The 19,284-nt window shown below is 35.0% G+C and overlaps 1 protein-coding gene across 1 annotated transcript in view; it reads left to right on the forward strand.

Moving 5' to 3' along the window:
- Window positions 1–10,335: 10,335 nt before the first annotated feature.
- The window catches only part of ABCB5 (ATP binding cassette subfamily B member 5), a 124,195-nt gene continuing 115,246 nt past the window's right edge, over window positions 10,336–19,284 (forward strand). The window contains exons 1-3 of the mRNA XM_041727933.1: window positions 10,336–10,388; window positions 14,189–14,243; window positions 15,860–16,010. Coding sequence (XP_041583867.1) covers window positions 10,336–10,388; window positions 14,189–14,243; window positions 15,860–16,010 — 259 coding nt within the window. The remainder of the gene's footprint in view (window positions 10,389–14,188; window positions 14,244–15,859; window positions 16,011–19,284) is intronic.

Genomic DNA, 19,284 nt, shown 5'->3' on the forward strand with positions numbered 1-19,284 from the left:
CTGATGCCCTACCTTCTCTTTATCTTTTGTAGGTTTTTGCTTTTGTGGGTTTTTGCTTTGTTGTTACCATGTTTTTCAATTAGGGAAAATCAGTGTAAAACATCTTATGGATATAACAGTCTGTTTTAAACTGGTAACAGCTTTGAAAACATACAGAAACTCCTTTCCTCGATGTCTTATGTTTTAATGTCATAATTTATCTCTTTTATATTGTATATCCAATAATTAATTGTTATAGCTATAATTATTTTTACTACTTCTGACCTTAAACTTTACACTAGAGGTAAGTGATTAACACACCATAATATTACAGTATTGGAGTATTCTGAATTTGACTATATGCTTATTTTATCAGTGTGTTTCATATTTTTAAGTTACTTTTATATATTTGCATTCTTTAATTTCAACTTTAAGAACTCCTGTCAGCATTTCTTTTTTTAAAAAAAAAAAGATTTATTTATTCATGATAGACACAGAGAGAGAGAGAGAGAGGCAGAGACACAGGCAGAGGGAAAAGCAGGCTCCATGCCGGGAGCCTGACACGGAACTCAATCCCGGGACTCCAGGATCACACCCTGGGCCAAAGGCAGGCGCTAAACTGCTGAGCCACCCAGGGATCCCCTTATCAGCATTTCTTGAAAGGCACATCTAATACTGAAAAATTCCCTAAGATTTTGTTTGTCTGAGAAAGGCTAACTCTCCTTAATTTCTGAAGAACACTTTTGCCAACTCAAGTATTCTTAGTTGGCAGATTATTTTTTCTTCCAGCACTTTGAATATATTATCCTACTATTCTGACCTGCAAGATTTCTGCTGAGAATCCACTGATAGCCCTATGGATGTTACTTTGTATGTGAAGAATTTGAAATTCCTCACTTCATGAACTTTGATGTCTAGATGTCTCCCTATGTGGGAAGTTCTCAGTCATTACTTCTTTAAGTTAGCTTTCTTCCCTTTTCTCCCTCTCTTCTTCTAAAGCTCCAATAATGTATATACTATTGTTCTTAGTATTCTGTTGTTCATATAGGCTTTCTTCCTTCTTTTTATTTTTATTTTTTTCTTTGTTCTCCTCTGGCTGGTAATTTCAAATGACCTGTCTTCTAATTCATAGATTCTTTCTTCTGCTTCATCCAGTGGTCTATTGATGCTTTCTTTTGCATTTTTCATTATATTCACTGTATTCTGCAGAATTTCTATTCTTTTTTAATGATTTCTATCTCTGTTATACTTATCATTTTGTACATATATTGTTTTCATGACTTTATTGAATTATCTACTTTCCAATAATTGCTTGCTGAGCTTTCTTAAAACAATTATTTTGAATTCTTTATCAGGCAAATTGCAGATCTCCATTTCTTTGGGAAATGGAAAATCATGTGTCCCTTTGGTGGTGTAATGTTTCCTTGCTTTTTCATGCAGCTTAAAGTCTTACAATACTGTCTTTGCATTTAAAGAAACAATCACCTCCTCCTTTATACTGACTGGCTTAGGGATAAAAATACTTCAATGAGGAGTATTAAGGATTCTGAGGCATTTTCAGGTTTTTTGTATGGATATACCTCACCCCACTTCTTGTTTCCTTGGAAATTCTTAAGATTATATGCCTTCTCTTGATCTTGCAAAGCCAAGCCAAGTGCTGACAGCTTGTTTGCTTGCTTTCCATAGAATGGTACTGTTTTGTGTGTTGTCTCCTAGTTCCACAGAGCAGGCAAGCTCTGTATGCATGTTTGTGCTCACTAACTAACTACAGAGGCTAGCTTCCACCACCCCCAGTGGTTGGATGTGGGGAGAGTGAAGCAAGCAGAATTTTGGAGTATCCATGGGCCAACTTGAGGCAGGAGGATCTTTAGGCAAGATGTTCCCAGCAGCTCATGAGCTGGCTTCCTCCCATGCAGTTAATAGGATCTGCATTCCTTTTATGTGTTCCATTCCAAACCCTGGCTGCTATCCTCCAAACCATTCCCTGCCCTACAGTAAAATAGCATGCCTCAATATTGTAGATGGGGTGAGAAAAAATATGTATCTTTAGCAGCTTCCCACCCAGCTTGGAAAGTGAAACTGTTTCTCTTACTTCTTCAGTCTATCCTGTCGTATAATTTTTTGCTCTAACAGTATGCTGGAACTTTTCCACTGGACTTCTGGACCTCCACAAAGACACTCTTATCTATAAATAATTGTCTAAATTGATGTACTTTGGGAAGAAGATGGTAGAAAGCTCCTATTTCATCATTTTGATCCCTGCTTAACCCTGACTTTGCTTTCTTTTTTTGTAATAGTGATGTTACAGTCACATCTTGTGTTAATTGATAATACTTGTTTGCCCAAAAGTGACAAAATGAAGCAAGTAGTTATGTAATTCAAAAAAAGGAGGACAAATATTGTTGAGATGTAGACACTTTTGCTGTTCAATAAGGATTGAATGGCTTACCCAAAATTACAGATGTAATGTGAGTGGGAATACAGAATTTGAGACTAGGCAGTTTGACTCTAGAACTGTGCTTTGTAGTATGATAGCCTTTGGTCACATGTAACTATTTAAATTCAATTATATAAAAATAGAAATTCCATTCCCTCACTAGCTTCATTGAAAGTACTCAATAGCTACATATGTCTAATGGCATATTGGACAGTAAAGTGAATATTTCCATTATTACAGAAAGTTCTATTGGATGAGTTCACTATAGAACCAAAATTCTTGGCCTCTGTACTGTACCACTTCACCTGTGCTTTTATATGCCATTTTCTGATTATTAAAACAAATTATTCTCAAAGTTTTAATTATCCCTTCAGTGCAGATGATCATTACAAGCATATCTCTAGGTTGGCAATTTTCCTTATTATCAATGCCACATTTCTATCCGTATTCCAGATATGTTCACTTGGACACTCTGATACCATTCCAGACATATATTTTTTTAAGATTTTATTTATTTATTCATGAGAGACACACACACAGAGAGAGAGAGAGAGAGAGAGAGAGAGAGAGAGAGAGGCAGAGACACAGGCAGAGGGAGAAGCAGGCTCCATGCAGGAAGCCCGACATGGGACTCGATCCTGGGTCTCCAGGATCACACCGTGGGCTGAAGGCGGTGCTAAAGGGCTGAGCCACCTGGGCTGCCCTCCAGACATATTTTTAAATTGAATACCACCTTTTTCCTTAAACCAGCTCCCTCTCCCGACTTCCCCCAAGTCCATTTTTGTTACTCTTTTATTTCCAGATAGTGAAGGTAGTCGCCGAACTTTTATTTTTTGGCCCTTCTTTCTTGTTCTCTGAATCTATATCTTATAATCCTTCCCTTAAAAATGTCTCTCAAGGTGCACTTGGGTGGCTTACTCGGATAAGTGTTTGACTCTTGGTTTGGTCTCAGGTCATGATCTCAGAGTCGTGAGATCAAGCCCCACATTGGGCTCTGCACTGAGCATGAAACCGGCTTAAAAGTCTCTCCCTCTCTCTTTGCCCCTCTCCCCCACTCACATGCTTTGTCTCTCTAAAATTTTAAAGAAAAAATATCTCTCAAATCTGACTTTCCTCCTGCTATGACTCTGGACCATAACGGGTGTAGTTGAATCTTGTTTTCCCCAAGTTCTTCCAGTCTACCCATGATATCAGGTTAATACCAAATACCAGAGGCTTATCACTCTAATTATCAGAAAATTACAATATTTGCCCTTAAAAATTGGTTGAATGCTTTCTACAATCTTATCTACCTTATCTGGTTCTCCATTTCTGCAGGAACTATTCATTCTAACCAGACTGGTCTCATTCCTCCATTGTGATATAATTCACTGTTGCATTCCCAAAATTATGTTCTTGTTCCTCCTCCACACATCTTCACTTATTCAAATCTTAACCATCCTCTAAGGACTAACCTCAGGGCCCCCCTCATCTGTGGAATGAAACCATTTTAGGTCATAATGTTCTTTTCAGTTGCTAGAGTAGTCACACTAGACTAGTCCTCACATAACTTCCTGTCTTGCTAAATTTATCCTATTGGGTTTATCTGTGTATTTATGCATCTGTGTAAGGGTATGTGTATATATGTATATGTGTGTGTGTGTGTGTGTGTGTGTGTGTGTGTATGGAAAGAGAATGAGAGAGAACAGAGAGATTGATTTTAAGGAATTGGCTTACGTGAGTATAGTAGCTGCCAAGTCTGAAATCCTCAGGACAAGCTAGAAGAATGGAAATTCTGGCAAGAAGCTACTGTCTTGTGTCTGAAGGCACTCTGGAGCCAGAATTCTTTCCTCTTGAGACCTCAGCCTTTTCTCTTAAGGCTTTTCACTGATTGGATGAGGCTTACCTACATTATGGAGAGTAATCTGCTTTACTCAGAATCTACTGATTTAAGTGTTAATTACATCTAAAAAATAATACCTTCACAACAACATTTAGATGGGTATTTAATCAACTACTGGATGTCATTGACTAGCCAAAATGATAGGTAAAATTAACCATCACTTTGAGTGGATATATTTTTAGAGCTTTTATATGTAATTCCTAATTCCATAATCCAACTTCATATGTGGATAGGAGAAGGGAAAAGCATTAGAGGAATGCAGTAAGTCAAAGTGTAAATATTACAGGATATGAAAACAACTGGAACTTGTGAAGAGTATAAAACACTCCTCCCTTTCAGAAAGAATAGCTTTATGGAGAAAATGGAAACAAAAAATTTTGTGAAATGAGCCCATACATAACAATAATATTCCTACTACTAGTTTGTTCCTTTTGGAGCTTGTATAAAATTCGTATCTTATTTTATCTAATCAATCAGTCTTTCTATTGCTTTCTATCAATCAGTCTCTTTTAGCTATGCATCAGATTATTCTTACCCAACACACTTACTTGTCACTCAGAAAATTTCTTCCCACAGTGATATTTTGTCATGACTTTACATTTTGCCATATGAAATTAGTTTTATTTTTTTTTAAACAAGAGCCCTGGGGCACCTGGCTGCCACAGTCAGTTGAGCATCTGACTCTAGATCTCAGTTCAAGCCCCACACTGGGCATGGTGTCTACTTAAAAAAAAAAAAAAAAAAGGCAAGAACCCTTGTAAACCAAATATTTCTTTCTAATTTTCTATTTCTGTGTATCCTTTCTATTACATACCATGATAACTTCTACATAGTTATTAATAACTAAGGATTGGCTGACAGGGTCTGCTTTGGCTAAATAAGATGTTCTGAGTTCTAGTCCCACATTACCTACTGGTTTTTGGATATTATTACCTGATTATCTCACCAGTATCTTATACTTGACATGTTTCAAACTAATCTTTATCTTCCTTTTGAAACATTGTATGATATGGAGGAGCAAAAGAGCAGCTGTCATGGCCAACCTCTTTCTTTCCATATAATGATGACCTGATCACTATCCTGTGATTTCCTTCATCTTGTGTCTCTTTGCCTTAATGAACTTTTTATTTCTACCACATAAATCATACTCCCTCTGCCTGAGATACTCTTCTTAATTTCTGTATGGTAACATCTTGTAATTCACTTTCAGTGTTACCTTCTATAAGAGGTAGAAGAATTTCTCTGACTAGACAATTTAACTACCACATTACTCTTTATAATACTGTCCTATTTTAATTCTATGCCTAAAACTTAACATTATCTCCTTTTTTTTAGTGCACTCCATGAGATTCTGATACCAGAAGTCCTTTGTTCACACTTTAAAACCATGATGTAGACAGTAGATAAGAACAATATATTGCCATTACACTGTATTTTGAACTTTATTTTTATATTCTTAGTTTTGACAAAAAATAAAACTTCCTCTAGAGAATTAGTGCCTTCTATTTGCCAAGACCTTGCATCAAATGCTGTAGAATTGTGCTTCTCAAAATTTGATGTGCATACAAAACACTGAGAATCTCATTAAAATGTAGATTTTATTCAGTAGTTTAGAGCAGAACCCCAAATTCTACATTTCTGGAATAGATTTTAAAAAGCATGATTCAGGGACGCCTGGGTGCTCAGCAGTTGAGCGTCTGCCTTCAGCCCAGAGCGTGATCCTGAGGTCCAGAGATTAAGTCCCACATTGGGCTCCTTGCATAGAGCCTGCTTCTCTCTCTGCCTGTGTCTCTGCCTCTCTCTCGCTCTCTCTCTCTGTCTCTGTCTCTCATTAATAAATAAATAAAATCTTTAAAATAAATAAGTAAAAAGCAAAATAAAAAGCATGATTCAGTACAACCACTCTGGAAAACAATATGGAAGTTTCCCAAAATATTAAAAATAGAACTACCATATGATCCATCAATTACATTTCTGGGCATATATCTGAAAGAAACCAAATCACTATTTTGGAGACATATCTGCACCCTCATATTCATTACAGCATTATTTACAATAGCCAAGACATGGAAACAACCTCCAAGAGTCCATCAACAGATGAATGAATAAAGAAAATGTGGCGTGTACACAGACACACAGACACACACATAATGGAATATTATTCCCATAAAAAAGGAGATCCTACCATTTGTGATGAGTCTTGAGATCATTATGATAGGTGAAATAAGTCAGAGAAAGACAAGTGTCATGTGATCTCACTTATATGTGGAATTTTTAAAAAATGCTTTTCTACAAACTAATAATGATGAGGAAAGGAAATTAAGAAAACTATACCATTACAATAGCATCATGAGAAATAAAATACTTAGGAATAAATTTAGTCAAGGAGATGAAAGATATGTACACTAAACACTACAAAGCATTGATGAAAGAAGACACAAGTGGAAAGGCATCCTATGTTCATGGACTAGAAGACTTAATATTGTCAAGATGACAGTATTACAGAAAATGATCTACAGATTCCATGCAATCCTTATCAAAATCCCAATATTTTTTTCATAAATAGGAAAACCCATCCTAACATTCCTATGGAGTTTAAATAGCAAATAACAAAACAATCTTGAAAAAGATAGCAAATAGCAAAAGTAAAAAAATAGCAAAATAATAGCAAAGACAATCTTGAAAATAGTAAAAACAATCTTGAAAAAGAAGAACAAATTTGGAACATTCATACTTTCAGTTTCAAAACATTACAAAGCTATAGTAATCAAAATAGTTAATACTAGCATAAAGACATATAGGTCAATTGAATAGAATAGAGAGCCCAGAAATTAAACCTTCACATATATGATAAAATGATATTCAACAAGAATGTCAAGACCACTCATCGGGGAAAAGACAGTGTTTTCAACAAACGAAACTGGTAAAATGAACAAAAATATAGTGTTTTCAAAATAAAACTGGTGCTGGCAAAACTGACTACATATAAAGTCAGACCCTTCATTTTACATCATATGGAAATATTAATTCAAATGGATTAAAGATCTAAATGCAAGTGCTAAAACTATCAAGCTTTTAGAAGAAAACATAGGGGGAAAGCTTTATGACATTGGACTTGACAATAATTTCTTACTATGACACCAAAATCCCTGGCAACAACAAAACATAGATTAATTTGACTTCACTAAAATAAAAAACTTCAGGCATCAAAGAATACAATCACAAGGCTAAAAAAGACCACCCACAGAAGAGAGTATTTGCATATCCTATATCTGATAAAGATTTAATATCCAGAATACATAAAGAACTACAACTTCACTATTTCACTTGACATATTATTAATGGTCAAATGACTTAAATAGACATTTCTGCAAAGAAGACATAAAAATGGACAATGAATACATTAAAAAATGCTCAATTTCAGTAGTCATTAGGAAAATACAAATCAAAACCACAATGAGAGCCTCTTCATACCTATCAGGATTACTATTATCAATAAACCAGAAAATAAAAGTATTGGTAAGGATTTGGAAAAATTAGAACTCTTGTACATTGCTGATGGGAATGTAAAATGGTATAGCCACTATCACAAACAATATGGTAGTTACTGGAAAAGATAAACATAGAATTGCTCTATGATCTACAATTTCCACTTCAGTTCCAAAAGAATTGAAAGAAGTACTCTGATACTTGTATACCAATGTTCATAGTAGCACTATTCACAGTCACCAAGATGTGGAAACAGTCCAAATTGTCCACCAACAGATGAATGGATAAACAAAATGTGGTATATATAAATGATAAAATACTATTAGCCTGAAAAAGGAATGAAACTTTGATACATGCAGTATCATGGATGAACCTTGAAAACATGCTGAGTGAAAAGAAGCCTGGCACAAAAGGACAAATATTGTACCATTATACTTACCTAAGATACCTAGAATAGGCCAGTTCATAGAGACAAAAGTAGAATGGTAGTCACTAGGGACTGGGGAGAGGAAGGAATGGGAAGCTATTGTTTAATGGGTACAGAGTTTCAATTTGGCTGTGATGAAAAAGTTTTATACTGGTGCTGCTTACACTAAGTTGTGTATGCACTTAATGGCACTGAATGGTAACTTAAACATGGTTAAAATGTTAAATTTTATTTTTTGTATATTCTGCCACAATTAAAAAAAATAATTCTGCATCTCTAGTAAAGTCCCAGCTGTTGCTGATTCTGCCTGTCTTGGGACCACACTGAGTAGCAAGGCTGTAGTACAGAGAAAAAGAGTGGGGGTGGGGGGATTTGTGTGAGTTTCTCAGAAGAAGCGACCATAATCTTTCTATTTTTATAAACTAGCAGCTGATACATAATACAAGCTCAATACTTTTTCAGAGAACTTATGAAGTAATAGATAAATATAATCAATTAGGGTAACTAAGAATTGTAATACAAGACAGAATGTGTCAGTGAACATGATATACATATGAGAGAAGCCCAAAAGAAAATCAGAGACACTACAGGTCTTCAAAGTGTATTTTTTTTTTGGTTCAGTGAGGTTTTTTTGTTCACTTTCTTTCCCATGTGCAGTATGGCATGAAGAACAGAGTGTGCTTTACCTGGAAATTCACCATTGTAGTAATCTGATGTTACAGCATGGTCAGAAATTAAGCTTGGTAAAGCACAGCATGAAAGTACAGTTAGTTATTTGTTGAGGAGAGAAACCACACATTATTTTGGTGTAAATGAGCATATCATGCAGTGACTGAGGTAAGCCATAATTGTTTTGATTTCTTTTGTTGAATTTCTGAGTTTCATTTATATAATTGTTAATTTCTTTCTATCTTACTACTTTCCTTACACATATGTCAAATAACTAGAGATAATGTAAAGTTAGTATGGCAATTGTAGAGGTTTTCTTTTTAACTAAACATATGACCATTGATTTCTGAAATAGAAATAATATGCCAGTGTATTTGTATCATGCTTCATTTCTCAGCCACTAAAAACTAACACATTGAGACTTGTTCCTTCATGGAGAAGCTTACTCTTTAAAAATGTACTGTTTTTTCTGGATGCTTGGGTAGTATTTCATTAATCAGTAATTCTACTCTAGAGGTCAAACCCATATTATTTATAATCATCTCAATATAGGTAATAGGTTATATTGCCTAACAAGTAAGATTGAGTCAAAATATCTTTACATTTGCAATGATATAAACATTTATATACATAAATGCAATCTTACAACAGACTAAAATTCTAAAGTGTCATCCAAAGGGAGAATACATTATTCTTAATATAATTTTAATGATGAATGAGGTTTTTTTAAGATTTTATTTATCTATTTATGAGAGTAGAGAAAGGCAGAGACATAGGCAGAGGGAGAAGCAGGCTCCCTGCAAGGAGAGCCCAATGTGGGACTCGATCCCGGATCCCAGTATCATGCCCTGAGCCAAAGGCAGATGTTCAACAGCTGAGCCACCCAGGTGTCCCTAATTTTAATGATGAGTGATTTTCAAAATATTCTAATTTTTTGACAACTATTTATACATGATAGAAGCTCTAGTTTGCTTATATTTGACGAATTAGAAAGCCCTACTCCCTCACACCACTGGCTACAGAAATTGTTGCATCAACTGTTTATAGAAAAAACTAAGCATGACATAGTTTAAAAGTTTCATTAAAAAAAAAAGTTTCATTAATTACAATCAAATCAGTGGCAAAATAGGAATAAAATCCAGTGTCCTGAATAAAGATGCATTGTCTGTGGAATCTGGTTTTCCTTTTATTTCATTTCTAGAATTTTTATTAGCTCCAAATCTAAGCCCAGAATGAAGCAACAAAATCATAAAATCAATAATATCTTAAAAAATGAGCTTCCTAACCAGAAACTTCAGTTGAAGTGCAGAGTGGTGAGGCAAGGTGAAACTCAGTAGCACACTTTTTCTAAAGGAATGTAAAGAATGCTTTATTTATATCAACTACATGATGACCTTTTACACAGTCATGATATATTTCTTAATATTTCAGAAGAATTGAATTGTAAATAAGATGGCAAATTCTGAAAGAGCTGAAGAGATGCAAGAAAATTATCAGAGAAATAGGTAAGCTTTGCGTAAGTTCCACAAAAAAATGTCCTACAACTTCAAATGTACTTTATCCTTTTCAATACTATAGCAAAAATGTTTAATTTTTTTTCGAAAAATAGCAGTGCTATTTGCTTTTTTCTGGACCTCAACTTAATCAATGTTACAGTTGGCTTAATTGGGACTTTAGGAAGTGTTAATAACTATGAGATTTATTGATTTAGTACTTTTATTTCTTCAGTTCTCTCTTTTGAATTTATGTTACCAGTATAAGAAAAAAAATACCTCAATATTTTCAATTCAATTCTCTATGGAACCTTCATCCCATGTGGCACAGTTAATGAAAGGAAGTACTGGATTCAGATTATTTTCTCACTACATGGACGTCTGTGTGTGCATGTTATAAAAATTTCCTATACCTATAATTCACTAACTTATAGATTTAAAATTGAAATGGCTTAAAGTCTATTTTAGTTTCACTTTTACCATAATAATTGTGTTACATTCAGATAGATAGTGTGTAAAATTCAAGAGGACCCCTTTTGGTAGCCTGTTTCATTAATACAGGGCTGCAAATAGCCAGAAAGGTAGTTCCCACTATATCTTCCATGTACACTTCTCCACTCTCAACTCTGATAGGAAAGAGTCTTTCGAAAGACTACCTGAACCCTCCTTCAGAGCTTTTTCATGAAGATCAATGGGAGACAAAAATGTTTCCCTGAAACAAAATTTATCAAAAGATTACTGAGTCTTACTCTTTAAAGTCAGTGTTTGGGGGATACATGGCTGGCACAGCAGGAGGAGCATGTGTCTCTTGATCTCAGGGGTTGTGAGATCAAGTGCCACATCAGGTAGAGATTACATAAATAATAAAATGTAAAAATCTTAAAATCAGCATCTGGAATAATGGAAGGGCTTCACATTCTTAGAGCACTTGTTGTCATCTATGAAACATCTCAGAGCAGATTGGCCCAGTACTTAATTATTAACCTCAGAGGGAATAAAATTAAGTGACTTGTCATTTATCAAAGCTGATAGAACAATATGTTATAAAGCTGGAAGAGAAGACTCAGAAGTTCATCCTTCTGTGTGTCTTTTTAGAAAATGTAATCTGATGCCCTTCAGTCTTCCACTCTTGTTTAAGGATCTTTTGTGTGTGTGCTGTTGGTGAGAATGCACACTAGTGCAGGCACTGTGGAAAAGAGTATGGAGGCTCCTTAAAAAGTTAAAAATAGAGCTACCCTATGGCCCAGCAATTGCACTACTAGGTATTCATACAAAGGATATGAAAGTGCTGATTCAAAGAGGCATGTGCACCCCAGTATTTATAGCAGTAATATCCACAATAGCCAAACTATGGAAACAGCCCAGATGTCCATCAAAAGATGAATGGATAATGAAGAGGTGGTATACTTATACAATGGAATATTACTCAGCCATCAAAAAGAATGAAATCCTGCCATTTGCAACAACATGGATGAAACTAGAGGGTATTATGCCAAATGAAATAAGACTGTCAGAGAACAATAAAATACCATATGATTTTACTCATATGTGGAATTTAAGAAACAACATAGATGAACATAGGGGAAGGGAAGGAAAAATAAAATAAGACAAAAAAGAGGGAGGCAAACCATAGAGACTTAACTATAGGGAAGACACAGGGTTGCTGGAGGAGGGGTGGGGTGGGGTACCTGGGTGATGAGCATTAAGGAGGGTATGTGATATAATGACTGCTGAATGTTATATACAACTGATGAATCACTAAATTCTTCCCCTGAAGCTAATGATACACTATATGTTAACTAAATTGAATTTAAATTAAAAAATTTTTAATGTACACCATAGGATATAGAGGTAACAAAATACAAAATAAAAAGGTAAAGGATCTATGTGTATGTGTATTTCATTGACAAATTTCCCTGAAACCAATGAATACAATTTACAGTTTTCATCTGGACTTTCTTTGTTTTAAGATTTATTTATTTATTCAAGAGAAACACAGAGAGAGAGAGGCAGAGACATAGGCAGAGGGAGAAGCAGCCTCCCCACAGGGAGCCTGATGTGGGACTGGATCCTGGATCCCGGGATCACACACTGAACCAAAGGCAGATGCTCAACCGCTGAACCACCCAGGCATCCCTCATCTGCACTTTCTTGAAAGATGAGCCAGTTGCTCTTGTGCAGTTTGTTGCAGAAGCTTAAAAACTCTTATGCAGGGGCACCTGGGTGGCTCAGTTGGTTGAGTGTCTGCCTTCAGTTCAGGTCATAATCTCAGGGTCCTGGGATCAAGCAGCCCCGCATCAGACTCACTACTCAGCAAGGAGTCTGCTTCTCCCTCTTCCTCTGCCCCTCCCCCTGCTCATTCTCTCTCTCTCTCACTCTCTCTCTCTCTCTCAAATAAATAAATAAAATCTTAAAAAAAAACCCACTCTAATCCACCACCTTATACCCATTAAGATAGATGCTATTAAAATAAAATAGAAAATACCAACTGTTGATGAGGATGTAGAGAAACCATGTGCATGGTTGATAGGAATGTGAAATGATGCTATGGAAAACAATATGATGGTTTTTCAAAAAAATAAAAATGGAATTATCATGTGATCCAGCAATTCTAATCTTGGTTATATACCCAAAATAATTGAAAGCAGGGACTTGAAAATATATCTGTACTCCTGTATTCATAGCAGCATTATTCACAGTAGCCAAAAAGTGGCAGCACTCTGAAGTGTTCATTGACTGATGAATGGTTGGATAAATAAACAAAATGCAGTACATACATACAATGGAATAATAATCAGCTTTAAAAAGGAGAAGACTTCTGACATGCCCTGCAACATAGCCGAACATTGAAGATACTATGCTAAGTGAAATAAACCCAACAGAAAAGAACAAAATACTATATGGTTCCACTTACAAAATACTATATGGTTCCACCTAAAGTAGTCAGATTCACAGAAATAGAAAATAGAAGGATAGTTGCCAGAAGATGGAGGCAAGAGAGAAAAGGGATTACAGTTTAATTGGTACAGAGCCAGTTTTTCAAGAAGAAGAGTTCTGTGGATGGACGGTGGTGATGGTAGCACAATATGAATGTACTTAATATTAAGGAACTGCACACTTAAAATTAATTAAGATGGTGTATGTATTTTACTACAATTTAAAGAACTCTACTCCAAAGGTATGCCTTCAGTTGTTACCCTAATGTAGAGATAGCCAGTGACAACTTAACTTTCCCAGTGATTATAATAAAAATCTTTGTACCGTGTATCATTAAATGCGTTTTTTTTTAAAGATTTTATTTATTTATTCATAGAGACAGAGAGAAAGAGGCAGAGACACAGGCAGAGGGAGAAGCAGGCACCATACGTGGGACTCGATCCCAGGTCTCCAGAATCACACCCTTGGCTGCAGGCGGTGCTAAACCGCTGGGCCACCAGGGCTGCCCTCATTAAATGTGTTTTGAAAGTTTCAGTGTTGATACAAATTTGCTATCAAGAGTCAAATTTGAGGGGGATCCCTGGGTGGCTCGGCGGTTTAGCGCCTGCCTTTGGCCCAGGGCGCGATCCTGGAGTCTCGGGATCGAGTCCCGCGTTGGGCTCCCGGCATGGAGCCTGCTTGTCCCTCCTCCGGTGTTTCTGACCCTCTCTCTCTCTATGTCTATCATAAATAAATAAATCTTTAAAAAAAAAAAAAAGAAGAAAGAAAGAAAGAAAAAAGAGTGAAATTTGATACTTCAGAACAATTTCAATTGGAAAATTTTGCAAATTATATTCACATTGTAAACCTTTCCATCTGGAAATTTTGTTTTCCAGAAAACCACAAGAACTACCCAAAGTAAGAAAACAAGCTGTTGGACCTATTGAGATAGTAAGTGAAATCACCTAGCAAGTATGTATATCTGAAAATTTTAGGGAACTATCTGTAGTGCATAAAATGATTGATTACATCTGTTGGAGGGTAAAAGGGAATTTAAAAAATAATTAATCAAAATATTGTCTCCAATAGGAAAAATTATAATTAACCCAATATTTCCATAATAGGGATAAGAAAATAAACACAATATTTATACAATATACAATATTGCAAAGTTGATCCCAATTTAAAAAAAAAAATGAATGTGTATATGTGCAATGCATAAATGTTATTGAGGCTATTTCTGAGTGGTGGGGAATTAAATTGTGAGTGATTTTTGCTACTTTATGTTTATGTTTCAGTATTTTCTAATGAAAATGCATGGTTATAAGTTGCTTGTTATTTTTAAACTATGAATTCTTTTGAAATAAAAAATAATTATCTAAATATTTTGTCAAACTTATACATAAAAAAGTATATGAGCACATTTCTTTAGGATTATGTTCAAGGAAGATTTTCAGGAATATGTTCCCAAAACAACTCCTCTACCTACTCTAATCTCTGTGTCATTCTGGCTGTCAAAGTCATTAGTAATTCACATAAAACAGTACCTACTTTTTCAGAAGTCAAATTCTAAAAACCCTGGGATGTTGCAGAATATGATAAACTTTATCAAGGAAATAACACACTATTCTGGAGGAAGGTGGAGGAGCAGATACCCTCATATCATCTGAAGTACCACCATAATACTGTAGCAGTTACTCCATAAATATTTATAGATATTTATTATCTATCATATGAATAAATGAAAAAATGTTCAATTTTTTCAGCCACCACTCATAAAATATGTAAAAGTTCTTCTTGCTATTATATAAATCTAATTTCATTTTAATATAATTAAATTTTATCTTGACTTCTCAGTAAGATAAATAATCCATATTTTCAAGTTTTGTTCATGGTTTTTTTTTTTGGAATAGCATTGTTGGAATCTTGCATAGAATAGAATACAAAGTATTCAATATTTGGCTTTCAGTTATTTCTTTCTTATTCTAAATAGCATTGTAAATTACTATACATTCTTATTTAAAGAATAGATGTTGTCCTAAGTAGAAAAAAATCCAAGGAATTTAAAATAAGAATGAAAAATATAATTTATTACATTTGATGAACTAATTTTTACTGCATGGTTACTGTTCACTGCACTTAGTTGTATCACTGCTATGATGTTGATAAGCCTAAGGAATTGAGAGTTTGAAGTTCACCTGTCTATAAACCAAGATACTGTCTTGCAGTGTTTCAACATATATTACCTTACCTCAGAATCAACCAAATGGAAGGAAGTTTCTGATTCCTACCCACATCTGGTGTGACCTGTATGATAGTTATTATTACAGATGTATAATTTACACTTATTTTGCTGTTTTATATTTTTCAACACTTCTTCAAAATACATTGTAAATCCTTAAGCTCAGAGATTTTTTTTACTTTGTTTACAAATACTTTTCCATGATTTTATACATTTATTTAGTCTTTTAATTTATAAAATAGCATTTACTTGATGGCAAAAACTATAGGTTCATTTTGTTTTTGTTTTTTATAGCTATAATGCTACTATGTTTTGTTTTCCTAAGTTCCGCTTTGCAAATGGACTGGACATCACACTAATGATCCTGGGATTACTGGCATCACTAGTAAATGGAGCCTGTCTTCCTGTAATGTCACTGATTTTAGGAAAAATGAGTGATAACCTTATTAGTGGATGTCTAGTCAAAACCAATACAAGTGAGTACAATATGTATTTTTCTGTATTTCTGGGGACCCAAAAGCTTCAAATAAAACATCTCATAATACAGATTTTTGTATTGTCAAACAGTATCTACAAAATATGTATGTAAGTCATTTATTCTTTTATATTGCCAGGGACTAAAGAACCAAAATTTGTATTAACGTGTCAAAGAAACAGAATCAATAAAATGTGAATGTATGTGTATTATATATAGGGAGAGACAGACAGAGAGAAGGAAATTTATTTTAAGGAATTGATTCATGCCATTGTGGAAGCTGACATGTCCAAAAATCAGTAAGCTCGATACCCAGGAGCTAACCACTCATGGTATATAAAAATCATCTGAGACTTAGTGTACCTCAACTTTTCTCTCTAGGAAATTAAAAAATTTTCTATCAGAAAATTCTGATCATACACCATGATTTAACCAAAGGCTTGGGCTATTCCAGGGCACTTATCTATAATACACTCTTTAAAAAGGAGAAATCAAAAATGACAAAATCTCTCTGCTGCTTAGGGTTTCATTAATAGCATATAGACATGCATGGCATTGTAGTACACAATGCAGCAAGGAAGCCAAAATGAACTTGCAGAAAATGATGGTATTAAAGACAAAAACCCTGAATAAAGATAGGAGGGAAATCTAACAATCATGTGTGGGGAAGAAAGGGGGGGGTTGTAGTTCCCATAACTGTAGATGTCCTTCATGTATCATTACCTTTGTATTAACTTATTTCAGGGTCATATCCTTGAAGTAACATTCTTTAGATGTAAGTCCAGCGATTCTATGCACAGACATGCTGAGTATCTATAGTCTTTTTTTTAATCTGATAGATATTATAAATATTAGTAATTCCCTGATTTTGTGTTTTTCCCCAAAATTACAAAGTAGGAAGCATCCTTAAAGCTATTTATTTTAGCTGAGTGTGTCATTAAAGTGTGTCATTAAAACCTGTACTATCTTGATATGGTCCACTCTCACCACTGTTATTCAACATAGTACTGGAAGTCCTAGCCTCAGCAATCAGACAAAAAAAAATAAAAATAAAATCAAACTTTAGTCTTCACAGACTACATGATACTCTTTGTAGAAAACCTGAAAGACTCCACCAAAAAATTTCTAGAACTCATAAGGAATTCAGCAAAGTCACAGGATATAAAATCAATGCACAGAAATCTGTTGCATTTCTATACACTAACAATGAAGTAGCAGAAAAAGAAATTATGGAATCAATCCAACTTACAATTGTACCAAAAACCATAAGATATTAGGAATAAACCTAACCAAAGAGGTAAAAGATCTAAAACTATAGAACACTTATGAAAGAAATTGAGGAAGACACAAAGAATTGGAAAAATATTCCATTCTCATGGATTGGAAGAAAAAATATTATTAAAATGTCTATGCTACCCAAACTTATCCATACATTCAATTCAATCTCTATCCAAATACCACCAGCATTTTTCACAGAGCTGGAACAAACAATCCTAAAATTTGCATGGAACTAGAAAAGACCTCAAATATCCAAAGTAATGTTAAAAAGAAAACCAAAGCTGGAGGCATCACAATTCCAGACTTTAAGCTCTATTACAAAACTGTAATCATCAAGGCAGTATGGTACCGGCACAGAAACAGACACATCGATCAATGGAACACAATAGAGAACCCAGAAATGGACCCTCAACTCTATGATTAACTAATCTTCAACAAAGCAGGAAAGAATACCCAATGGGAGAAAGATAGATAGTCTCTTCAACAATGGTGTTGCGAAAATTGGACAGCCACATGCAGAAGAATGAAACTGGACCACTTTTCTAATACCATACACAAAAATAAACTCAAAATAGATGAAAAACCTAAACATGAGACAGGAATCCATCAAAATCCTAGAGGAGACTACAGGCAGCAACCTCTTTGACCTTGGCCACAGCAACTTCTTGCTAGACACATCCTCAGAGGCAATGGAAACAAAAGCAAAAATGAACCTTTGGGACTTCATCAGGATAAAAACCTTTTGTATGGCAAAGGAAACAATCAACAAAACTAAAGGCAACCTACAGAATGGAAGAAGATACTCATAAATGACATATCAGATAAGGGGCTAGTATCCAAAATCTGTAAAGAACTTACCAAACTCAACACCCCCCCCCAAAAAGAAAATGCAGTCAGGATATAGGCAGAAGACATGAACAGACATTTCTCCAAAGAAGACATACAAATGGCCAACAGATACATGAAAAGATCCTCAATATCACTCAGCATCAGGGAAATACAAATCAAAACCACAGTGAGATACCAACACACACTAGTCAGAAAGGCTAAAATGAACAACTCAGGAAATATCAGATGTTGGTGAGGATGGGGAGAAAAGTGGAACACTCTTAAAACTACTGGTGGGAATGCAAACTAGTGCAGGCACTGTGAAAAAGAGTATGGAGGTTCCTCAAAATGTTAAAAATAGAGCTATCCTATGGCCCAGCAATTGCACTAGTAGGTATTCATACAAAGGATACAAAAGTGCTGATTCGAAGGGGTGTATGTACTCCAGTGTTTATAGCAATAATGTCCACAATAGCCAATGGAAAGAGTCCAGATGTCTAGCAACAGATGAATGGATAAAGAAGAGGTGGTATAAATGGAATATTACCCAGCCATCAGAAAGGATGAATACCTACCACTTACATTGACATGGATGGAACTGGAGGGTATTATGTTGAGTGAAATAAGTCAATCGGAGTAAGACAATTATCATATGGTATCACTCATATGTGGAATAGAAGTAATAGTGAAAGGGACAATAAGGGAAGGAGGGAAATGAGTGGAGAAAAATTAGAGAGGAAGACAAACCATGAGAGACTCCTAACTCTGGGAAATAAAGAGCTGCAGAAGGGGAGGTGGGTGGGAGATGGGGTAACTGGGTGATGGGTATTAAGGAGGGCATGTGATGAAATGAGCATGAGCTCTGGATATTATACTGTATGTTGGCAAATTAAATTTAAATTAAATAAAGTCACCTGGGTAGTTCAGTGATGGAGTGTCTGCCTTCAACTCAAGGGGTGATCCCAGGGTCCTGAGATCAAATTCCACATCAGGCTATCTGCAGGGAGCCTGCTTCTCCCTCTGCCTGTGCCTCTGCCTCTCTCTCTCTCTCTCTCTCTTTCTGTATCTCTCATGAATAAATAAATAAAATCTTTAAAAAAGTAAAAAAAATTTTAAAAATAAATAAATGGATTTATATTATTGGTATATCATGACATATTAAAAAAGAG

This window comes from Vulpes lagopus, chromosome 13 (genome assembly GCF_018345385.1).
Source record: "Vulpes lagopus strain Blue_001 chromosome 13, ASM1834538v1, whole genome shotgun sequence".
Lineage (NCBI taxonomy): Eukaryota > Metazoa > Chordata > Mammalia > Carnivora > Canidae > Vulpes > Vulpes lagopus.